This window comes from Populus alba, chromosome 6, assembly GCF_005239225.2.
Source record: "Populus alba chromosome 6, ASM523922v2, whole genome shotgun sequence".
NCBI lineage: Eukaryota > Viridiplantae > Streptophyta > Magnoliopsida > Malpighiales > Salicaceae > Populus > Populus alba.
In genome coordinates this window covers 21,166,172-21,191,659 of record NC_133289.1, presented here as the reverse complement: position 1 = coordinate 21,191,659, position 25,488 = coordinate 21,166,172, and the positions used below count along the sequence as shown (strand labels likewise).

The 25,488-nt window shown below is 35.0% G+C and overlaps 4 protein-coding genes across 4 annotated transcripts; 2 read left to right on the top strand and 2 right to left on the bottom strand.

Annotated features, from left to right (window-relative positions):
• Positions 1-1,268: 1,268 nt before the first annotated feature.
• On the top strand, positions 1,269-6,484 carry LOC118030829 (uncharacterized). The gene is made up of 4 exons (XM_035035118.2): positions 1,269-1,526; positions 1,745-2,085; positions 3,626-5,649; positions 6,155-6,484. The coding sequence occupies exons 2-3, from the start codon at positions 1,745-1,747 to the stop codon at positions 5,616-5,618; spliced, it is 2,334 nt and encodes a 777-aa protein (XP_034891009.1). The 5' UTR covers positions 1,269-1,526; the 3' UTR covers positions 5,619-5,649; positions 6,155-6,484.
• Positions 6,485-7,714: 1,230 nt separating this feature from the next.
• On the bottom strand, positions 7,715-11,249 carry LOC118030827 (vacuolar-processing enzyme). Its single transcript, XM_035035117.2, has 9 exons — positions 10,966-11,249; positions 10,714-10,878; positions 10,477-10,633; positions 9,850-9,935; positions 9,549-9,748; positions 9,158-9,206; positions 8,829-9,038; positions 8,261-8,467; positions 7,715-8,129 (listed from the first exon to the last, which is right to left on the bottom strand). The coding sequence occupies exons 1-9, from the start codon at positions 11,188-11,190 to the stop codon at positions 7,947-7,949; spliced, it is 1,482 nt and encodes a 493-aa protein (XP_034891008.1). The 5' UTR covers positions 11,191-11,249; the 3' UTR covers positions 7,715-7,946.
• Positions 11,250-16,993: 5,744 nt separating this feature from the next.
• On the top strand, positions 16,994-20,151 carry LOC118030826 (uncharacterized). The gene is made up of 5 exons (XM_035035116.2): positions 16,994-17,125; positions 17,275-17,567; positions 17,737-17,842; positions 19,149-19,292; positions 19,649-20,151. The coding sequence occupies exons 1-5, from the start codon at positions 17,114-17,116 to the stop codon at positions 19,901-19,903; spliced, it is 810 nt and encodes a 269-aa protein (XP_034891007.1). The 5' UTR covers positions 16,994-17,113; the 3' UTR covers positions 19,904-20,151.
• Positions 20,152-20,445: 294 nt separating this feature from the next.
• LOC118030825 (probable protein phosphatase 2C 72) lies at positions 20,446-22,364 on the bottom strand. Its single transcript, XM_035035115.2, has 5 exons — positions 21,939-22,364; positions 21,530-21,850; positions 21,277-21,394; positions 20,941-21,164; positions 20,446-20,853 (listed from the first exon to the last, which is right to left on the bottom strand). The coding sequence occupies exons 1-5, from the start codon at positions 22,110-22,112 to the stop codon at positions 20,677-20,679; spliced, it is 1,014 nt and encodes a 337-aa protein (XP_034891006.1). The 5' UTR covers positions 22,113-22,364; the 3' UTR covers positions 20,446-20,676.
• Positions 22,365-25,488: the final 3,124 nt, after the last annotated feature.

Here is a 25,488-nt window from a genome sequence, read left to right as displayed (position 1 = left end):
TTAACTTTATATTTAAAATATATGTATTAATTTCATAATATTTTAATATTTTATTCAAGTTGAATTATTTTAAATCAAAAATATATTTAATATTGACTAATTAAAAATATTTTAAAATTTAAAATTATATTTGTTTGACATTATATTTGTATTGTATAATATATATATATATATATATATATATATATATATAAACAATACAACCTCAAAATACCACAAAAAAAATTCCAAAACTAAAATATTTTGTTATAATTAAAAAAAACAAAACACCCATTAAAATAGAAACAACGACCTTGAAACAGGCTCAAAAGCAGAGGATGGAGCCAATAATCTTTTTTTTTTCCAAGCTATCTTAACTACTATACGATACAAAACAAATTATTATTTTAAAAGTGGGCATACAGGTTATTGGATCACTGTTAGCGCATGTGCCCGCACCATCACTGCTGGTGAGTGGATTCACACGCAGCTACTACTCGTGGAGCGTGGGTTATTGTATCTGAAACTCCACGGTCTCCATGCACTCATACGATAGGGAGAATTGAATGGAATTTCTGGAACAAGTCAAGTCGTGATTCTAGAAGAGATAAAATTTATTCTGAGTTATTCTATTTTTTAAACCGAGATAATATATACTAGTCATTTTAAACGGAATTGAACAAAATTTACAACGTTGCTCCTAGTAACTATTATGAATGTGTTTCACAGTTTAATAATAATTGAATCATTTTTAATATCAGCACCCATTAAATTTTAACAACCAAAATACGGTTTCAACGCGTTCCCAAATACTACCTATATCTAAGGATTAGACTGGGCTAGCAGGGATGTGGATGCTCCATGCACGGGTTACGGGCAAGTTACTGTTATTATAAATTTGTTTGTTTTTATGTTTTAAAAATATTTTTTTTAAAAAAATTAATTTTTTTAATTAAAATTAAATTTTTTTTAGTATTTTTAAAATTATTTTAATATAGTAATATCAAAAATAATATTTAAAAAATAAAAAAATATATTATTTTAATATATTTTAAAATAAAAAATATTTTTAAAAATATAATTATAACCATCTTCTCTAACGATGTAAGCCTAAGCCTACTTTGACTTTTTTACCATTTTACTCCACGCAATCGTTATAGGAAAAAAACTGGGTTTGTAGCTATTGGACTAGGTCAATTATCCATACTACTGGGCCCATTACCACTTTTTTTTCTTGAGAAAAAGGCCCATTACCACGTTGTAACAAGGGCAGACGTATCCCCTTAAATTAATAAGAGACCCCTCTTCCTTCTGCTTCGACTCTCTCTCTAACATCATCTGGCTGAGATCAAATAGCCGAAGAGACCAGAGGTGCACTGGTTCAGTGCACGAGCTTTAAGATTACATCTTATAAGTGCTGAAAATTTTTTCAGTTCCTTATTGTATTTCGTCAAATTCTTCTCTACCTATATCCCGCTTGTCTCAATCTTCTCCGGAACACAGAAAACGGAGAGACCCCATCTGCGACCATCTCATTACTGCTCCAGGCAAGACTTCCTTTTAAATCCCTAATTTTAAATTTCTTTTTTCTTTGTGCAATGAAACAACCAAATCTCTCTCTCTCTCTACTTAGGGTTTGGTTTAGTTTTGTTCAATTTACTGCAAATTTGATTAGATTCGTCAGTTTTTTTCGTGTTTGGTTAATTAGGTTTCTGATTTTGCACGAATGATACTAATTTTTAATATAATTACTGAATTTGGACAGATGTATAACGGAATTGGGTTACAGACCCCGAGGGGGTCGGGTACAAACGGTTATATCCAAACTAACAAGTTTTTCGTGAGGCCGAAAACCGGCAAGGTAGCACATGATACTAAGGGTTTCGAGGGAGATCAGGGGACTGGCGGGATTACCAAGAAACCTAATAAGGAAATTCTTGAGCATGATCGCAAGCGGCAAATTCAGCTCAAGCTTGTTGTGCTTGAAGACAAGCTGATTGAACAAGGGTATACTGATGCTGAGATTGAAGAGAAGCTTCAGGAAGCTAGGAAGACTTTGGAAGCTGCATCCGAAGAGAGTGGGGGACTTAATGCCTCTGACACAAAGTAATGAATCTATGGACTTCTTAGTTTTGTTTTATTTTCGATTTCCAATATTTTTTATGCTTATGATGCCATTCATTCTTTTGTCAATGTGTTTTATGCATAATTTATATTATAAGATTGACTCTGTGTGTAAGTTTGATGGTTTTATGTGGGGTGGATGTGCTGGTGACTTGATAAACATGTATAAAAGCAAGTTCATTTTAGGGTCTAGGTGCTTGGATTGTTTTGGAGACAAACTAAGGAATTGTGTTTTTCTTGATGGTCAGAGGTTTGAGTTATGTTTAAGTTTTAATGTTGCATTTGGCACTGTCTTGTTTTAACTGGGAATTTGTGAGGTCTAGTTGTTCTACTTGTACAAGTGTTGTGTATGGTTAGATGCTAATACGTAGTTTGGACCTGTTTGAGTAAATTATGCTGTTTATGGTACTGTTTTGGTGTTGTATATGCTTTTTATATGTTATTGATGTTATAAAATTTAAGGTATTTGTATCTTGCTGTGAGGAATTAATTGGAAGTGTGCCGGTATCATATGCTGTTAATGGCAAAAACAAATTTATGAAGAGAATAAGCACATTAAACCCATCTATAGCCTGTTTATGGTTATTGGAACTGATTTTATTGACAGCTTAAGGCCGTTCTTGGTAGTTAAAATTTTTCAAATTCTGATGGAATGCACACACGCCCTCACACATTCATATTCGTTGGATTTGCTGACTTGCCCATTCTTTGGGCAGTTTAGTGTTGTGTCCAGTTTTTTTGGGACAAAAATATCCCCATATCTCTTTTATTTAAATAATGAAGTGAGGATAACTTCATAACTTGCGCTATAGAATCCCCTACAGTCCCATCTCACCTTTCTTTAGTCTTGTTCATTTATCGTTCATATCCGTATCAAATTCAACCCCGTGAGTGTGGATGAACTGGATTTATTTGGGTTTCTATTTGGTTTGATTAAGAATAGCCCATATTTGTTTTGTTGTTTATAACCAAGGCTCACATGAAGTTTGGTTTGCTGCAAATCTATCTTGCACCCAACTCTGCAACTATGTGAATACATAATATCTACATAATATCCTTAGAATGGGGCTTAACACTGAAAATATAGATTCTTAGTTTAGATTTTTTAACTTGGCTTTTAATTTAGCAGCATGTACATGAAGGATATAGAAATTGGTTTTTGAGCTTTTGGCTCTTATCAATTAAAATTGACGAAAAAGCATTTGAATTCAGCTGCAACAAGCCAAAAAATGTTGTTGGGCCTCTAACATTTGGCTAAATTTTACTGAACTCATAGATACATAAATAATTGAAATTGACTATAGATGATAGATGTTGAAGGAAACAATTTTGAAGTTACAAAATTATCCATGTTTAAATCATTTACATAAAGAAACATAGAGGAATATTGCTGTCATAACCTAACAAATTGGACACAATGCTTGCCTGCCCACTCTTTGGGTGTTTTGACAAATCCACACACGCACGCGCACATCTACTTTGTGTCCTAGTGATGTGATAATGACTTTAATGTGTTAATCAGGGTTTCAGATACGCAGTCCCATCAAATTGCTGCTAGGAAGGAAAAACAAATGGAAACATTAAGGGCTGCTCTTGGTATTCGAATGTCTGAACCAGATGAACAAGGCATTGATGGGACTGATGATGAACTAAGAAATAGTCGGAAGAATGACCCAGGTGAAGGAAGCAAGTGGAGTGAGAAACGTGAACATGCCTTTTTGGATAGAGAGTTCATCCGCAAGAAACATGTGGCTGAAGATCTTGAGGTTGAGAAGGATGAAAATAAAAAGGGTGTTAAAGCCTTGAAAAATAAGAAGAAAGAAGATGAGTTTGAAGAGTCAAGGCACCACCGGAAGGAAGAAAGCAGGAAGAGAAGGCATCAGGTTGATTCTTCTGATACAGATAGCAGTGGGAAGCATGCTAAAGGAAGTCGCAAGAAGCATAGTAAAGGTAGACGAGGAAGGGATCATGAAACTGAAAGTGATTCTGACCATGGCAAGAAGAAGAGAACATCGACGAAGCACAAGAAAAGCAGAAGACATGACAGTGGAAGTGATGATTCTGCTACTGATGATGAGACCGATTCCGACCATGGCAAGAAGAAGAGCAGAATTTCTGAGAAACTCAAGAAAAGCAGAAGATCTGGTGATAGTGATGATTCTGCTTCTGATGATGCGGATGATGTTGGCCTGGTTAATCTGCATCAGGAAGTTGAGAAACACAAGAAATCTCGTGTGAGGCATGACTCTGATGATAATTCTGGTTTTAATGATCGTTGGAATGGTGACGGCAGTAGACATGGGAATGGTCGCAGAATCAGTGAAGGTGATAGTGAACCCAATCTCAACAAATTAGGAAAGCATAGAAGGGAATTGACAAGTAGGAGTCACAAAAGGAATGATAGTGATTCTGATGCTAGTGGTGATGAGAAATTAGAGAAAATTAGAAGTAGGAGGAGGCATGATAGCGATGAAGAAGATTCTGATGCAGTTTATGGAAGGAAAGGGAAGACAATTGTTGAGGAGATGCGAGGTTCTCTGAAAGATGATAGTGATGATAGCAAGAGCACTGATTCTGACAGCAGTGCTAGTGATGATGGGCATGGGAAAACCATGAAGAAAAATCTCCTAGAAAAAAGTGGACGTGGAGATCACATGCGGATAATTGACAAGAAGCTAGATTCTCTGGATGATGTCAGTGAGGATAGCAGGAGAAGCAGTGACTCTGGCAGCAGTGGTAGTGATTACAGACATGGAAAACCTGTGAAAAAGACTCCTGCTGATAAAAACAGAAGTGCAGGGGGGGATGGTGGTTATAACAAAGGTGGTCGAAGTGGTCGTGAATCCTTTCTAGAAGAGAAGGGTTCTAGATCTGCTGATCTTGGCCGTGGTGATAGACCTAGAGAACTGTACCAATCTCGTAGAGAAGCTATGGACAAAACCAACCTTGATATTCAAGCAACGGGGGGGAACAAAAGGAAACTTGATGATTCAACTAAGGATGAGGAGCATGAATCAAAGTCAAGAAATCGAACAGTTGGAAAAGAGGAAGGGCATGGCATTGATCGTAGAGCATATCAAAGTAAGGATGATCAGAGGGGTGATTCTTCTAAATTGGTTAGATCCAGAGGGCGTGATGATGAACATGTTGGGGATACACGTAAAGAAGATGAACCACGACATGGAAGTAGGAATGATCAAGAATACAAAGAGCGTGGAGGGGAGAAAAGACATGCCAGGGACGAGGAGGATCATAGAGGGAGAAGATACCAGAGAGATGAAGAAGAGGACGATGACTACAGAAGGCATGGAAAGAATGAGGTAGATCAGCGATATGGAAGTGGAAGTAGAAGGCACGGAAGAGGGGACAAGGAAGAGCAAGGAAGTAGAGGTCATGAGAGGGACAAGCAGATAGATCACTCCAAGAGGTCTAGATATGACGATTCTCGTTTTAGTGAGAGGAAACGGTATGAAAATGACAGGCGTGATGACGATCGAGCCAGATATAGAGATTAAAAACTAGTCATCTTTTGGCAGCACATGACTGGTCAGTTTCTCTTACAGAGTTAAAGCTTTGGTTGTGTGTACAAACTGAACTGAATTTTTGCTTAAATGTTCTGAAAACCTTGAAAAAATTTATGTTATGCTATGCATGTTGGATATGGAAAGAAGAATAAAAATGTATTTTACGCAAAACATGCCACCGCTCATAGTGTTAATATGTTCTTGCAACTTGTGAGATTTAGGTTTAGATTTGCAAGACCTGAAAGGCAGTGGTTCTCTGTAACCAAAAAAACTCAATAGCTATCAGCGATCGTCCCTTTCAAATAAGCATGGAAAATTTGTGATGTGGAGATTTAAACTTCATCGCAGGAAACAGTAAATGTTGCCGGGATTGATCCCACTGCTGATGTATTTTAATTTTTATTGCTACCTTCATTTGCTTAGAAAACACCTGCTAGAGTTTCTATTGCACTACTCTGTCAGTCAAAGTTTGCTTGATTGTCCACGGAGTTCCTTTTTGCCATATTCATCTTGAAGACTCGTTTCAGGTTAAGCCATGGAGAACCTTAGCCGGATAAAATCGATACTGGAGCCAGGGTGCTAGAAAGTGGAAAGAAGTCTGCTCCTTGAGATTGCTCAATGCTTGAAGAGTAGTAGTATTTTGTTGATTCAATGAAGAATATCCTCCCTAAGTGTTTGTTACGACTTGTTATTTCCGTTGGTAAGGATTGGGTTATTTGACTGCTAGTGATTGTATGCTTGTAGCTTTGATATTGGGATGCATGCTTGCCGATATACAGGCAATGCCTCTATCATGTGTGAATGCTGTGCCCTATAAGATTTTGTTATATCATCAAATTATTATTATTATTATTATTTTGGTTCTTAAAATGCAATGTGGTACAATTGTCTGAAAAATCTATCTTGCAGTTGTCGAAAAGTAAGTAGCCATATCTCTGCAAAGTTGAATGCCATGCATGGAACCAATCTATCTCTCAAAAAAATAATATATATGTAACCACAAATCCTCATCTAAATATTTTTGTTACTTATAGTATTGTTTAATTAAAATTTGACACTTATATACCACACACCAATATTTACTTCTATAAAAATTATCCATGCTCTTAAGTTGAGTGCACTAACAAGTCATTTACCAACTTGTAAAATAAAAAATTAAAGCCTAGTATTAATTTTATTTGGATCATAATTAGTAGGGAATCGGGCCAAGAAAAGGAGTGATCCCATCTATTGCATGATTCAGGAAATGTGATAATTGATTTTGTTTTATTGAACACAATTTTCTATTTTAATCTCACATGTCTATATAATTATGACAAGCCACATTTGTCTATCAGATTTATTTAATTTTCCTCTTATCTGTTGATTCTTTAGTCAAGTAGAAAAAATAATAATACACTTTCTTTTTCCTTTTAAACAAAATGATAGCTAATAAATCTCTTGGGTTTTTTAAAATCTTAATAGAAGATTATTTTTGACATTTTAAAAATCTATAACTAAGAATTCTAACCTCTGCTGTCAAGGAAATACAACTTCCTAAATTTATTAATAACCTGTGATCTTAAAAAACCTTTATTTATTTATTTATTCTTATGTACTTGTTAAATTACAATATAGCATTTAAACGCATTTCCAAACACTTATGATTGAAATATTGTTTGAAAATGCAGTTTAAATGTTATATTGTAATTTTAAAAAATAAAACTATATATTTTAATATACTTTTAAAATATAAATATTTTTTAAAAAATAGCCTGTAAGCGAGTGGCTGAGGCTACCTTGCCAGGTAAAGTTTAGATTCTGTTGACAAGGGAGTCCAATAGCATGGCGATATGGATCTCTTGCTACCATGAACTAGTACTTTGTAATTTACTCTGTCATCTGAAACGTGCCGAAAGTTGCCAAAAGCGTTAGGAGACTTAATGGCAACGCAACAAAATATTTATGGCGAGTGGCAACTCAATGATAATGGTATTGATTGGAAAAGCTCGAATCTAGCATACCCAAGCGGGAGAACCTGCTCCCCCCCTTTAACTTGCTTTTGCTTTAGCAGAAAGCTTTACAATGCATCTTCGTGTAAACACTGCTTAAGAAGAAAAGGCCTGATTTTACAGGAAATCTTACATTAGGAATAGGTGCCTTCATTACAAATCATATTCTGGCAGAGAAGTGCGTCTAATTTATATTTACAAAGAAGCAATCATGAGCGTGAACATTAAAATACATCCCTGAAACAACTTGTATACAGGTGGATCACATTTGGAAAATAGAACACAATCCTAGTATTTTCTTTGATTTAAATAGGACATTCTGCTTCAATTAGGCGCTGAACCCCTTGTGAAGAGAGCTCCATGAACCAGAAGGAATGCTTACACAAGCTTGTGCTGATGCCTCGGCCATCTGTTCCTTTACAATTCCAGCATTGCAAAGGTTTGCAAGAGATCGCATGTGTTTCATCCCATACTGCGATATGGATCCACAGTGTGTTTCAAAGGTCCTCACCTGCATTGAAGAACAAGAGAGAAAATATTCTTAAAAATGAAGATGAGTCTTTCAATATGTCAACAGCAGAGCTTTGAGAACAAACAGGTTAGGAGGTGATAAAGCAGAGGCTGAGAACTGTAAAATTTTACCAGTGTCTTAAGGCAGACCCAGTCATCCACAAGAGGTTGCCCAGCAGGACGTACGGAGTTCAATACCTCCGAGGCCTTTTCAATTCCAAAGAGGAGCTTCCCAATAAGTTTTATGCTGTGGTCAATATGCATTCTATGTGACATTGCTTCAACAAACTGCTTTTGAGCTTCAACCTTCCTAGAAGAGCCTTCTGGGGCCTTGCGGTACTGCATAAAGAACAGACGACAAATAGAGTGAGATGGAACTAAAGCAGTTTTATACATCTCACTGTGGCATCCAGTTATTCATATATATAAAAAGCAGTTATGACACACAGCTGCTCACTGTCACAACTTATGCACAACATACTACTACCATACAACTTCCTTTACTTGTTGGGCTAACCCTCCTAATCTTTTAACAAAATTATCATAGCTCTCATTCTTATTACAGCAGCCCAATCCATAGAGAGCATGACTTCCAAACACATGAAAACATTAAAAAAAGATAAAAAGCTAGTTGTGCTAAAACATTATGCCCAAAAGGCAGTCTTTTAATTCGAAATGGAACAAAGGGGATAAGACAAACCTTGGCCCAGAAGTGGACGAGATCAGCATCACGCTGATTAACAGCTTTAGAATGTGGCCTCAAGGAGTTATCCTCCAAGAAAGTGAAGTTATCATTTGCAGGGTTTGTACCCATATACTGGAAGAGGTCTTCCTTGCTAAGTCCAACATCACCATATTGCATGACATGGGAACCGTAGGCAGAATTTTCATCGGAAGTCCTCCTTTTTACCTGCACAAGCACCATAACGAAATCATATGATTATGCAGGCAGATATGATGCCATGTTTGTTCCTTTCTTAGTATATATTCAAAAGTACAAAATAAAAAGAATGGCCTGCAAACATTTACCAGTTCATATTGCTGGTGCAGAGTTTCTGTCCGTAAATTGTGTATGTCACTGTTCACAAGATCAGATTATTAATTTTTTGCATACAGAATATCTGTCTTGGGACAATGAAACAACATTTGAATGTTTCCATGAACTTTCGAAAACATTTTTTCAGCCCAGCAGAAAATATGAACAATTATTACTAGGTGAAGAGAATCTATCCAGGAGCCTACGCCACATTTCTGCCTTGACAGGAAGTAAATCCTTCCAAGCCTGATAGATTCCCTTGTTTACTAGGTATAACTATTCTTTTATACTAGATGAGTGGGAAAAACTGGATGATGCTTGTGACAATTCAATACTTCATCACATCTAAACAGAAATAAAATTCAAAATTAACACCGTTCATACCTATCCTCCATCCAAGCAACACTGTACAAGTCGCCCAAACAAGTTTCGTATTCTGGGGGAGGGCTAGGATACTCTCCAGGACAGTAGGTTCCCCAACTGCTCTCTTCTGCATTTGATGCTGTGGTTGCATAGATATTTAAACCTTGAGGAAGAAGACCCTCAAAGATGCTTCCGGATTCACAGGCTTCAAGATAAAACACCTACAGTTTAAAAGATATAGCCCATCAATTTTATTTTTTACTTTTTGAAGTTAACTAAACTAACTCATAGTGCTGCAAGTTGAAGTTCATCTCGTAATTACCAAGCTTTTATAGGTTCCAGATGCATGCTTCTTTTTTAAGACATCAATCAAATCATCGGCATAAAGGTAAGGATTGGTAGGCATCCCTGATAAAAATCCATCCACACATGAACGTCAAGCAGTTTATTTAATATAAGACCTTAAGAATTCATATAAACGACATGTATTTCAATAAATACAAACTTGCGATGATAAAATACAGTGACAATAACATTTTTGGAACAGTTTCCACAATAGTATTTCATCGATCACAAGTTATACTTTCATTTTAGAATCTGGGACTGGAACTAAGAGCTTCAGTTTCTTGAACATAAAATAAGGCAGAGAAAATTTTGTTATTGTATCGGAGCCTGTCACGTGCATAAGCACGCAATAATTAGATAAAAACCAATTAAGAAAATCCTAAAAATTCCCGATCAAAATAAGAAAGTGTTTAGAAATGTGGCAATCAAAATCCTTTTTATTTCAATATATATTAAAATAAAATTATTTTATTTTTAAAAAATTATTTTTAATACCAATTTAAAAATAAATATTTTCAAAATTTTTTAAAATCACTTTACAACAGCATTCTCAGACACATAAGAAATAGACCGTGATCACCAGTATATAGAAAATGAAACTAACCTAGCACCCCGGGACCTCCATGATCAGTATAATAAATGAAAATATGGTCATTAGGCCCACTATCAACAACTTTTCCACTGCCCCCGGTAAGAGCTGTCTTGTTTCCAAGGATAGCCGCAAAAAAGTTTCCAACGGTGACATCTTGACCAGTATAGTCCTGACACAACAAAATCAAAATCAACCCATGAGTGCTGAAACCACAAAATTTACATCTAAATGGAAAAAAAAAACCCTTACCTTCGGAACTCCTTCATAAACATCCTCTCCTTGGGGATTGTTGATGATGACTCCAGGCCTTGGGTTCTCTGGGCTATCAGCGATGTCATCGTACATGAAAACTATTATATTTTCTTCCTTCAATCCACCTTTTCTCAGCAGTTGATATGCATGACAAACATCTGCCTGTAAAAATAATAGGAAAAAAAATCTAATTGATCAAACCGCTTAATTACAAGTAGCTGTTCAGTAAAAAATTATAGTGATTAAGACCTGATGCCGGTAATTCCAGTAACCGTTAGATCCGGCAAGCAAGATGGCCCATCTAGTTCCGGAAGAATCATCATCACTGTTATCGTCATTAAATTTACCGGGACGAAAAAACCTAGAAGCCTCCGATGGCAACCGGAGAACGTCACCAACGATGTCTCGGACACCGACGGCAATACCACAGAAAGCAATGAGAAGAAAAACAACGCCGGCAATGAGTCGCGTCATAATCGGTTTTCCGGTTAGATAAAAAAGGGAGGGGCTTGAAAGGTTGGTGTCGAAGCATCATGGGCGAGGTCATGAATTTATATTATTAGATAGTGGGTAAATTGGTAATTCAAGTGGATTAGATTCTTCATATTGGGGTGGTCCTTGTGAATCTAACGGCCAGGATTTAATTTGTTCCTATAAACGAGGAATCTCATTATAGGGGTATAGTAGAGGACAGGGCGGTCGACAGAATTACAGATGTATCCTGCTTAGGGAATTATAGCGTGTAGCTAATCTTTTTGTGAGGTTTTGATCAGAGGCTGCAGAGACTGACAATTAGTTTGATTTTGTCACTGTTTTGAGATACCAGATATGAAATTATTGGAGACAAGAGATATAATATAACTAGTGACAAAAACTAACTATTTTAAAAATAAAATTATTTCATGTATTTGTTATTTTAATTAAATATTTTTCTATCACTTTTATATTTATTATATATTTAATATCGTGATGTAACATGTTGTTTTAAAATATATAAGAATACTTTTTTATATGTTTTTGAATCCAGCACGTAAAAAAATTTGAAATCATTAAAACCACGGCTAGAAAACTCATTTAATATTTTTTAACCTAAATATATTATTAAAATATATCCAAATGTATTTTCAAACACAGAAACAGACCGCGGCTGGCAAAATCCATGCTTGTGATGGAAGGTCCTGTGATGAATGGTAGGTGATGAAAGTAAGATATGAATGGTAGGTGATGGTATTTAGAAAGGAGTTAGTTGCTTGGGTGAGTGGAAAACTTGTGGGGCCAATGTCGGTAAAGCAAAGTCCTCTCATTGGAAGGTGCGATGCGCCTCTCGCTTTAGCCTTTACATCAATAAAAAAGTTAATGTTGTAACTTTGCTCCAAAATAGAAGTGGAGGGAAGAGGTTGGGTGCGTTTTGCCTTCAAGAGTATGATCATATTTGATTAATTAACACACGTTATATATTTACATGAATCATTTTAAGAAGATTTTAATTAAAAACTATAACTTATAAAAAAAAATTAATCACTGCTTTTAACATTAATAGTAAAAATTATCACAGTATTAAAAACACTTTCATATTGTTTGTGTTGTTGGGAATTTTATGGCTGTGGAGAGGAGGTGCTAGTTTATAATAGTTTGTTTCTAATTGTTTGATGCATGTATTTAGATATATTTAAAAACTAAAAAATATAAAAAAAATAAAAACATAATTGGATCGTGCATTATCAAATGAGGTTTTATTAGGCTAAAACATATTCATGGATGAATAACTACTATCTAATAATTTGATTTCGTTGGTTTCTATTTAGCCAAATGATATTTTCGGATTGATTTTTATGTTAATCAAGATTAATTTTTTTTATAATAATATTAAAGATATTTCATACGAAAAACTCAGTAATTTATTTTTAATTCTAATATTGAGTTTTGAATCCATGAAATTAAGAAATAAAAAATAACTTCTTGAATATCTAACCAATACTTTAAATACTTTAATATCTAAATATATCATTTATTGAAAAACCCACGGCATGACTCAATCTAGTAACTTAGCTACTGAAAGTATTTCCTTGATTCATACCCTCCCTGGGAGCACCAGAATCCGGTGACATGTTTAGGACAACGTAGTGTCATTGCGCAAGGCAAGACTGAGTAATGGTTATCTGAGTGTGGTTATAGTTATTTTTTAAAATATATTTTATTTATATATATATATATATTAAAATAATATATTTTTATTTTTTAAAAAAATATTTTTAATATCAATACATCAAAATAATTTTAAAATACCAAAAAAATATTAATTAAAAACAAATTAAAATTAATTCTTTTTTAAAATCACTTTATTTTAAAATTATTTTGACTTGCTAATACTTAACCACTTCAATTCAATGCTAATATAATTGAATTTTAATCTAAAAAAATTAAAGTTTATTTCTTTTCAAACTTAATAAAATTTAATAATTTTTTGAACATATTACATTTTTCAAGGAGAAATATTAAACAAATACAACAAAAATCATAGTTGTTGGACCAACTCAAATAAGGGCTTGAATCATTGAATTAATTTTTCTATTATTCTTAAAACTAAATCACTTTTCTTAGTGTTGATTCCACTAAATTAGGCCAAATAAATCCAATCTAGTAGGATTAATCAAGTTTTATTATATAAATATCTTGTCTAATTTAACTTAAAAACACGGAATCCTAGATTTCACAGAACGTCATCCAGGATTGACCGCTGTGCATGAAAGGAGAAAACTACTTGAAACAAGATACCCTTGCTTGCTATTTAAGATTATTCTGCCATGAAATAGGAAATGCTGTTGCACCTTTTCTTTTCTTTTTTCTAGTGCGTGCGTGTTATGCACTTTTATTTAGAATTACATTTTAAAAAAGGTAACTGTGTAATAATTTCCCCCCCAAAATGATCATAATTACAGCACATTTCTATTCGCATGCTGCTAAAAATGTTGTGGGCGTTCTTTTATAGAAGATTCGAGTGCCTTAATTATCAAATAAGTAAAGTATTTTTTTTTTATTAAAACAAGTAAATGGTAGTTATTAATCAAAATCAGAAGCATAAATGTACTGGTCCTACTGGAGACTAGATATTCCTTTCCGATTCATTTGTTTAATTTTACCAATAAAAACAAAAAAACAAACAGATACTAAAAATTTGTAGATGATGTGAAATAAAAAATAAAATTATAGATCAATTATCACCTGGTGCCTGTAATTCCTGTTTCCATTGGATCCAGCAACCAGGACGGCGCATCCAATCCCAGTAGAATCATCATCTCTATAATCATCACTGGCTTCCCCAGGACGGAAAAACCTAGAAACCTCCGATGGCATCCGCAGAACGTTTCCGACAGCAACACCTAAGAGAGCAATGGGAAGAAAAATCACGATGCCGGCGGTGCTTGTCGTGGCCGTGTCCGAGAAGGAAAAGGAGATTTGTATTTTGACTGGTTGTTAGGTCTTGTCTGTTGAATTTCTGGATGATTGCTAATTTATATTGTTTTTCCCTTTTTCAGTTTAATTTATGTAGATCAACAATATAAATGAATAAGATGAGATTGCTAATTTTTTATTTATATATATATATTCTGATAATATGGTGCTGTCCAAATGGATCTAGTTCTGATTCTCCTCGAGGCTGTTTCGTCATCAGAGTCCATAAATCCTTCTTATCCCCGTAGAAAGCTTTACTGGAAAACAAACCTCAGCCCGCTTATATTAAATGGCCTGAAAAAAAACTATATATATATTTTAAAAATATTAAAGAAATATATCATTTTTATTTTTTTAATGTATGGTTGTTGTCAAGTAAGTTTTTATACAATTTTCAATCTTTTATTAAGTGAAGTAATTTTTATTTTATAAAATATAATTGAAAAATATACTTTACTTATTCTTAAAAAAAATTAAATAGAATTTTGAATCATTACGCAAGTGATTCTTGACTTAAACAGGCCCTCTGGGAAAATTAAGCAAAATCGTTGCTATGTTTGTTAATGATTGGCCAATTGACTCAACTCTTCGTGTTGGGTTTTAGCTGGATTAGATAGAATATTAACACAGTAAAATTTACTTTATCAAGCTGAGTTTTTAGTGACGGGGCACCAATAATTTTTATTTTTTAAAATAAAATGATAATATTTTAATAAAAAATAGGTGGCACAGAGAGTCAGGAAGGGTGTTAATCAATGAACCAATTAGAGAGCTTAAAGGGCTAATTTCTAGCTACCTTTCAAGCAACTGTAGATGGAAATATCTCTCAACCGAATTAGTTGATTGACGACATGGTCTGCGCGCTTGGGGACCCCAACTGTCTGCTCCTTGGCAGTGATGGAGGCTGGCATGGAATCTATTAGTATCATTAACTAGCAAGCAGACAAAACTGAATATTACAGATGCAAGTGATTTTGATGCAAGAAGGAACGCCTTCCTCACACTATCCAATCTCCTTTTCCATCCTCGCTGCTCCTGTCGTCTGCTTCCCTGGCTTTTTAATGCTCATCCTCTCGGACAGCGATGCTTTGTGTCGAGGAAGCTGATTAACGTTATTTTAGGCCTTCTGTTTAGGGTTCATGCCCGAAGCTAATGCTTCTGCATATCTCTCGAGCCTCCTCTTCTCTCCTGGCCAAATCCTTCGGTGGAAGTGTGGATTACTTGAAGGAAGTGCCACAGAGAAGCAGTGTGATTATTTTAATTCAGTTCTTTTCGGCATCATTTTCCTCATCTCAGCAGGAACTTACTATTTTTTTCTTTTTTATGCTCCGAGTTTGATATTGCTTTCGGTGCCAGGTAGCAGTTGTCGTGTCATCTCTCGGAGTAGATGATATAATTGTGATTTTCAAAGTTGCGTGTTCGAAGATATCATTTGTTTATTTACGTAAAACAAGGAGAGGGAGTGTCCCGAACTTTTTCTTGCTTCTTTCGTCACGGCTGATGTCTCGTAAATCATTGTAGTCGGGATCCAAGTTGTGGGCGGTGGACCAGCGTCTGTTGAAAATGAATGAATCCAGTTGCTTCTTGAGTCCCCAAGAATCTCAACTTTTAAGAGGAGAGACAATTGAATGGATTTCAAGATTCCGATTCATCGAGGATGGGATATCATTTCCTTGTTTTTTTTTATTTTTTTTATGATACCAGTATAAAAAATTAATATTTCAAATTGATTAGCAATTGAAGCTGGACAATTTATAAATCTTAGACGTCACCTTCTTTTTTTTAATAAATGATTTTCCATTATAAAATCAACTACGATTGCGTGAGTTCCAAACTAAAACAATATCTCTTGAAAAAACTAAGGAGATTTAAGGCACAGTTTGTTTAAGTTCCTGAACCAACTTTTTTAACACATAAAAAAGCATGTTAACGAGCTTAACCAGTCTGAAACTTATAGCTTGTTCAATTTAATAATTTTTTTAAAAGTATTTTTATTCAGAATTACATTAAAATATTATTTTTTAAATTTTATTGTTTATATTAGTACTTAAAATAATTTGAAAATAAAAAAATATATATCTGAAGGAAAGAATTTTTTTTTTTTTTAAAATGCTCTTGGACCAACATCATGTTTTTCTTTTCTTCTGTCCCCATCCCTCAAAACACAGTACGGTGATAAGTTTGTACATACATTTAATTTCAACCTTCGTGCCAAACAACTTGGGAAAAAAACTCCTCTAGCCCAGTGGGAAGGAAGCAACCTGAAATACGGACACTTGAAGGAGATGCCCGTCAAGGATTCGGACAATAAGCAGCCCTAAAATTTGTATTCATCCAGTGTGCAGCGAACAGCTTTTTCACACACCCACAATTTACCGGCGTGCCTCCTCGTCAAAAGATAAAACCCAATAAAAAATCAGCCTAAGAGAGCCTACTTGATTGATCTCTCTGTCTTTCACGACCACTAAAAAGTAGCTGCCAGCCTGCCATGATTTTCATTTGATCACAAGTTTGCCATGTCGGGCGGTTGTACGAGCTTTCGCCTCCCGTGTAAGCAAAGCCACATCATAGAGCCCGTGTCTTTTTTTTTTCTCCCGAAATGTCGTCGTTTTAGTTACTGAGGAAAGCATGTGGAAATTTTTGCCTTTGCCACTCACTGATCCAGGCTCTAAGCATCTAGGCAAGGTAACGACGGAAGGCCCATTACAGAAGTTCTCAGCCCATATAATGTTGTATAACGGGCCGGTCTATTTCTGGGCCAAATAAAACCCAACCCACAAAATCTCGAAAAGTCTGAAATAGCCATTGCTTATAAATCCCCTTCCAGCCAGACAAGCCGACTTGTAACGTGACAGTTCTTCACTCTAAAAACCCTGGAACCCCACAAAACGCAGCAGCATTCCTAAGCTCAAACCGCGATACGACATCTCCGTTACCTGCTTAAATGATACGAAAGGTTGGCTTTTTTTTCTTTTTTTAATATCTCCTTGCCTCTCTAATCTCCATTTATTTATCTGATAATTATTCTAGTTTTTGTTTAGGGTTTAAGTATTTAATTTAATGCCAAACTCTTAGAAATTCTGATTTTTTAAAAAAATTTCTTAGATGGAGGAAGGAGAGAATATATTGGAAGCAATTCTTGATGATGACGATGACGATGACAACTTAGAAGATGTTGATATGGTTGATGTGGAAGAAGGAGAGTTTGTGGCGGACGACAATTCACATACTGATTTAGGATTGAACAATGGCAGTCACGATGGTGCTACTGAGAATGTTGGAAATGCAGAGTCTCAAAGTAATAACCAGAGGCGGCGGCGCGGCGGTAATAAAAAAAAGAGGAAGAACAAGAAGAGGGGAGGAGGTGGTCCTGGGTCTAGTTTTACTGACGTGAACAAGTAAATTCTTTCATCACATTGATTTTATAACCTGTTTTGGTCTGATGTTAGATGAAGGAATTTTAGTTTGGTTCTGTTGTCTTAAAAAATAATGGTGAATTAATTATAATGTGTTACTAATTTGATTTATATTATGTGATTTTGGGTCTAATGTTGTTTTCTTTTGTAGGTTTGTGTTAGATACATGTAGACGTTTGAAAGAGAAGAAATCCTACATGGTATATACTGCTGTAGGTTGTTTGGGGGTTTCTGCATTAAGTGATCTCGTGAAAGAGGTGATGCTCCTTTAGTCACCTAAAAAGATTATTTGTTTATTGTTTGATCAGTAAGAATGATGTCCTGTGCGAATGAAATTAAGCTGTGCAATCTGTGCTTTCCTGATGATGCTTTCTTCTCAGAATCGTGGAGTAGATGCCATTCCCTTGTGTGCTGCTCTGTGTTTCTGTTATGTTTTGAGATACCCAATAGCCAAATGTCTTTGAAGTTTATGTATCATGATGACTGATGTTGTATTTCATATTTTACCGTTGAGCTGCCCTCCTTGTGCTTGGTGAATCAATTTTTTTTTACCTGACCCGCAGTCTTTGATTAGGAAGTCTCTCTGTATGTGGACTGGCTATTTCTCATGATGAGTCTAGACATCACAATTGTGCTTTCTGATGATGATGCAACCTACTGCTTGGATCTGCTTCCATTTTATTTTATTTTTTTCAAATAGGGTTATTATCTTGAAACAAACCACCATTCATTTTGGTAATGGGCAAGCAAGTTGTACTTGCTGCTTGACAGGAAAGGTGAGAATTTGAGTTTACATGATTCTGGATTGGCCCTGAGCCATCAATGCTCATCCATTCTATTTAAAGCCTTCCGTAAAATCTGACATTGAATATTGTTTCCCTACCCTTGCAGATTTTCGTTGTCAAAGCCATTTGCTGTTTCAAATTGTGTGCTCTGAGATGAGATATAACTTGGCTGAACCACTTCATGATCATTTTCTCTTTATGTAGGTTGATATAATTTTTTTTTTTTTTTTATTGACTTGGTCTGCGTTTTGAGATTGTCAACAATATTTAAACCTCCCCAATGTTATGTGAAAAATTAGAACGATGTTTCCCCCACTCTTGACAGTGCCTTTTTCTTGCTCTTTAAACTGAGTTCCATGTGCTTTTTATGTGAAGTGTATCATATAGACATGCATAGTAAGTTCTTAAATCGTTGTTCTTTGAGTAGTTTTTTACAACTTTGTGGCTATAACTGATGGCGTCGTTGCTCTCATTAGTAAATGATGGTTGTTTAAGGTATTTTCTATGCTGCTGTCCAGCTTTTTGGTTGTTGGCTAATATTAATTCCTTGAATAATTTTCTTATTTTCATGGTTAATTTTCTTTGCTGCTAATTTCTTGCTTTGCATTCTTAATGCATTGTGCCATCTTTTATATTTTGCCTCTTGAAAGCATGGTTTTATATTAACTACTGCCTTTTCCTCTCTCTTCCCATTCCTTTTTGCAAGTGTTTGCTATGTTTCTGTGTGTTCCATTTAGATTTTTCTTCCTGGACATGCATTCTAAAATGGAAGTTTCAGGTGTATGCAATTCAGTCCTGTGGAGGGCAGATGACGGTTGATGGCAGACGCTTTCGAACAGGTGGTGGGATATTATGGAATATCATGAAAACAAGAGAACCAATGGCCTACAAAGAGATTATGAAAAAAGCAAAGGAATTTGAGGTGGGTAACCATTGTATTCCCGTAAATGCATTTGATTAATGAACTATTGTTTCGTCCCAACAAGGAGGCAACTTTTGGGTTTATGCCTGTTTGTCGGTGAAAACACAACCATGTATAAGTTTAATCTTTCATCACTGTATCTGTGGTTGCTTCGATGCATGTTGCTGATCTTTGTATTACACCATACCTCTACTTGTGTCGTGTTATGTCTTTGTTTTAACACAACCATGTATAAGTTAAATCATTAATCACTGTATCTGTTGCCATCTTTGTATCTCACTATACCTCTACTTGTGTTGCATTATGTCTTTGTTTTGAATACTAACAATCTGTATTATCTGGACCCCCCTTTGCAGAAGCAATTTAGGCAACAAACTATTCGGCGAGCACCGGAGCAAAACAATGAGTGTTCCTCTCAAATAACTGCCTCTGGATTCATTGATGAGACACCAGTCAGCGTACCAGATACTTCTCAAAAAGAGCTAGCACCTCAATATCAGCATGAACAGTCCAGTGCTGATGAGAAGCGCAAATCTGTGCATGAGAGGATAAGAGTACCCGTTTCATATGACGACTTGCTTGGAGATGATTTGAAAAATGATGAAGCATGATTTCTGAAGCACATGAATGTTGGGCTTGGCGGCAGTTTTGCACTCGGCTATGTGGGGATTACAGAAATACCCTTAAGACTTGACAGGATCCTTTTCCAGTTTTTGAAAGGAGAGTTTCAGCAGGCAGTCCATTTTTAACGTGCAACTGTGTACTTCTTGAACATAGATTGTCCTCACTTCTTCCTACATTTAAAAAAAAAAAAAAAAGTTTAATCTTACTGCGATGGATGCATTGCCTTTTTCTTTCATTGTTCATATTAAAGGTGCCCTCTAAACTCTAAAATATAAATGAGGATTCCTCGGATGAAGTAGGTACTGCTGATTTACATTAACACTCTTGTGACCCAGAAAAGCAGAACGTACGGGCGTTGAACCCATTTTTACGCAAGACCTCGTATGACTGTATGGACGGAGACATTCTGGTCCACAAAAAAAAGCACCGGGATGAGATTGATAAATAAAGGCATGTGATTTTCGATTTCTTCGGGGCTTATTTCGAGCCTGCAATCGTTTGATACTTTTAACACTTTCGGTTCTCAATAGTGTTAAACTGTTGTTTTGTTGATTATTATAAAATCTCTAGGCATTTTCAACAATTCCCGTGCTCACCTGTACACTAAATGGGACTCTCTATCATTGGGGACTTGTACGTGTCTCATGAGAAATCTGAAAATAGCTGACAGTATCACAACATTATGAACATAAGCTGCACCAAAAAGAAAAGAGGCTGTGCTCAACTATTACAAGACAGGCTAAAAGATGAAATCAGACTGCTATTTTCTCGTTTGTAGGAAGAGGCAAACCACCGTGCAATCATCTACTTTCGAAGAAGTAAACTTCCTTTTCCACGCAGCTGTAGCAGCCTCCACCACAGCCTTTGCTGCTGCTTGTTCACTATCTGCTGCCGAAACGATGGAGACCACTTCCTTGTTGCTAAGCACATCCCACACCTAAGTAACACAAACCAGCAACTAATTACTTCACCTTTGCAATAAAAATTGGATTCTACTCATCGATGTGTCGAGGCAGCTGCTTACCCCGTCTGATGCAAGGACAACGAACTGATCCTTGGGAGTTACTCGGTGATAAGAGATGTCTGGTAATGCAATTATTCCATGGTTTTTGAGCAGAAAGTCTCCAAAAGCTCGAGACATGGCTAAGCCCGGAGAATCTTCATGAGGTAGCCAGACTCGATGGACGTGTGGCTCTTCCTTTAGTGCAAGTACTCTGCCATTACATTGCCTTATTCTTCTTGCTTCACCTGAATTATAAGATGACCCGGTTTTAAAAAATGAGTGCGGGGATAAATTTCCATATTACCATTAAGAGCTGTTGCAACTCTGCCTTTTAATTGAGAAGGAAGGATGTCATACTTGGTACTCCAGGCTTCAAATCTGTAGTTAATTGAACAGGCAGGATTCCTTTCTGATCATTGGTTCTGCCCATCACAGCCCTCGAGTCTCCAAGGTTAGCTATAATAAGATCTTCACCCTGTTTTCATTTTCCAAATAACCAACAAAACAATGAGAAACAGATAAATAAACATCCTTTCCTTTACATATGAAAAGGAAAAGATTGATTCAAGAGGATTTGGATTTGTATGCTCAAAATAGCTTGCTTTCTCACCTGTCTCACGACAACTACTGCAGTGGTTCCACTGCAAGAGCAGTCTAGACCTTCTTGAAGCTTGATCTCCTTGTCCATCACCTTGAAGGCACAAATACATGCCTCTTTCCATTTATGAAAACTTTCACTTGGTAACGGTGCTAAAACACCATCTGCTTTCTCATTGCTGTGATCTCTAACGGTCTTTATCTTTTCCAGAGCGTTCTTCTGATTTAGCAAGAGTGATGGCAACCTGTTTCTCACAGTCCTGCTCACTATGTGACCATTCTTTCCATGCCCATCAAAAACTCCACAGAAAGCTCCATGTTCCATTCCATAGCCCTTCGTAAGAAGAACAAGTTCCAATCAGCAACAAGACTTCAAACAACAAAGGGTGAAATCTAGTGAAGAATAAGTAGCATGAACCAACCTGGTGAACAACAGCAGCATCTTGGTTTACTCCCTTGCTTCCTTCTTTGGAGTAAAGAGAACCACGCTTCTCAGCTCCATGAGAACCAATATCTTCTTGGACATGCATGACATTTTCAAGGCCATCATCTGCCTGGTGTATCTCAGAAGATGCAGAGGATATGCAGATTCCCATCTCTCAACTTGCACAAGTTTTTTCTAATTTCTCTTGCAAAGTTATTACAAGTCCGGTGACTTGTGAATATAATAGAATAGCCTCCGAAATCATGAATTTAAGGAACCCAAGAATGCGCATGTCAGCTCAACACTAATTATCTATAAAGCTTAGAGTGGCTCCCAGCGAGCGGAGAGCACAAGCTACCTCAATAATTCGCTGTTTTTTCATGTTGGGTCTTATTTTAGACCACAAGACTCACTTTAAAATGGCCATGTGAGGTGTAGTCTTTTAAGATTAATATTTTAGTACACTCTATTTCCTGTATGAGACTATTCTTTAATCTTTACCCAGATGCTGAATCTGAAAGAAAAGATTAAAGGCACCGTTTTTTTTTTTTTTTTTTCAGTTGAAAAGTGATTATGTAAAAAGATGATATTTTTTTTCTTCAAATTAAATTTTTTTATTTTTTTTAGATTGATTTAGTATATTAACATAAAAATAAAATTTAAGCAAAAAATACTATGAAAAAAATATCTATTAGAATCCCAAACAACTCTAAATAATGTTATACACCCCTAATAAAACTTGAAAATTATATTTTAGTGAGTTAGATGTATAATTTTTTAAAAAAAAAAATTATCTGTGTTATTTATTAAAAAATAATATAAATTATATTTAAAATTTTATATAATAACTTAAATTTTTGAATTGAGATAATTATTTGATATTATATTAGAATCTATGTTTAGAGGTTTGAATCCCATCACCTTTGTTTTATCTTTTAATTAATAATAAAAAATAATAAGAATAAATTCAAGCTTAAAACAGAAAAATATTATAGACTATTTAAAATTGTATTTTATAACCTTATCTAACATGTTGAATTATTTTTGAATTGAGACGAAAATTAATTGAAATTGGGCAATACAATTGGATGAAGCTGCAGAGATGTCGTGCCAAATCATTTCAGAAAGTTGGGATAACATCAAATAATTCTACCGACTAAATTAACAAGGCATTGCCAAAGCTTTTCCATCCTTTTCCACTGTCCGAGCAATCAGATTTGTCCGGGACGTCGTGGATCTATCAGAAAATTAAGAAAAATTCGAACATCATGACAAGAAGGCTGGGACCCATCCATGCTCTCAACTGGTGGGAATCTATACAGTGCCCTCCTCGTGTCAGCATACATTACTTAAAAGAGAAAATAAATGAATGTTGGTCCCTCGCCAGAGCAAGAGTTGAAAAAAAGTGATGGGAGTTGACCCTTGACCAACTTGTTGCCCTAATTTAAAAGCTTGGATCCATGGAGTTAGTTACAAGTCATCTGACAGTTTGGACAGGTTCATCGAGAGATTCAAACAGCTGGTCACCCTATCAAGCTAGACCCATGATGAATCCTCGTTTTATAGAGTGAAATTATGCTTTTTAATGCCTTGAAGCAAGCACGGAGAAACAGAGCAGGGACTAAGCAAACAATCATGGCCGTAGAGAGTGGGGACTTTCTTGAAGATCATCCATCGAGGATCAAACAATCGAAGTTGACTTGTGATTTGAGGCAGGAATGTGGTAGCCTTCTTCAATATTTTAACTCTGCGTGATTGGGAGCTGGGAAAATAGCATGTGCTCTTGGAGCCATTGATGAGAGGAGGAGTGGGTGGAGGGAAGTTCTTGAGTATAAAATCCTTTTTAGCTGGAAGCAGGAGCTTGTAAAGAAGGGTAAACAACGCTAGAAATACAAATGCTAACGACATTTTAGGCTATTATTCCTTTTACAATGAGAAAAACCTTAGCCCCTAAGGAAATGACAAGTGATTAGTTGAAATTTATCAAAAGCTTTCCAGTTCACGTGGGGGTGCTGTGATTGAATAGCACCTTCACTTTTACTTTGATATCATGCTCAAGCTCGATCACTATATATATATATATATATGTGTATATATATATATATTATATATATATATATATATATATTTATTTGTTTTTGTGTTTTAAATATATTTTTAAAAAAAAAAATTATTTTTTATTAACTTTAAATTAATATGCTTTTAGTATTTTCAAATTATTTTGATATACTGATGTCAAAAATAATTTTTAAAAAATAAAAAAAATTATTCTCATGTATTTTGCACGAAAAATTATTTAAAAAGCAACCACAAACATATTACCAAACAAGCTTGAATCCCATGTTATGCTGAGTGTTATTTATTTATATGGTTGAGTAGCTTAAAAAAAATATTTGATTTTTTATTTAGTATAGATTTAAAATTAAATTATATAAAATTATCTCAATGTAATTTAATTGACTTGCTCAGTCCAAAAGCATTTCGTCTGATCGGTAAAAATAGTCTAAAGATAAAATTGACATATAAAAACTTATGACCCAACTTATTCACTAGCCTAGGACTTACGTGGGAGTTGCTCTGACGTAACTCGGTCAATTTAGCTTGATACAGAGGTAACATAGTCAACCGGCACAAAAATGTAAAGATGAAATTAAAAAAAAAAAGAAAAAATTGAAAGGAAAAAATTCTCATTGCCTAACAATCTAAAATAAAACTATATAGGAGTTGTTTTGATATAATCTAGTTGACTTGATCGATTCATGATCAATCCGGATAATTGTAAAAAAAAATTCATGGATGAAATTATAAGAAATAATACTAAATAAAAAAGAAAGGAAATGGGCAATATATATATATATATATATATAAAACAGTGAAATTCATGATGATTCATAGGTTTTTTAGTTTGGGTGTGTGTGTGTGTGTGTGAGAGAGAGAGGAGAGAGAAGAGAGAGAGAGAGAGAGAGAGAGAAACTTGATTCTTGGAAATTTGATGAAAGCACGGAACCCCTTATCTTCACAATTAATCAATGGTCGAGCTATAAATATCAGAAGTACAAACATGCAGATTAAGGTATGAATCACCAAATCATATATAATTTTGTGATTCTTCTGTGCTACAAGAAAGGTCGCCTCTTGTAATCTCTAAAGAGAAGACCCTAACGCCATCCAATCCACTCAAGCGTGTCATGATGATGAGATATATTTATTTTTTGTATTTTAAAAATACTTATAAAAAATTATTATTTTTTTATTTATATTTTTTTTAAAATTAATATTTTTTAGTGTTTTTAGATCATTTTGATATATTGATTTTAAAAATAATTTTTTAAAAATAAAAAATATTATTTAATATATTTTTAAATAAAAAATATTTTAAAAAATAATCATAATAACATTCTAAACATAAAGAAACAAGCTCGTCCCTAACATGCAATATCCTTTCGGTGCCAAACATTTTACAGCGCACTTTACACCGCATGTTTATGACCTTGACTAATTCGGTGCGTCCACCGAATGCCTTCTGCTTTCTAATCGTATGTAACAAT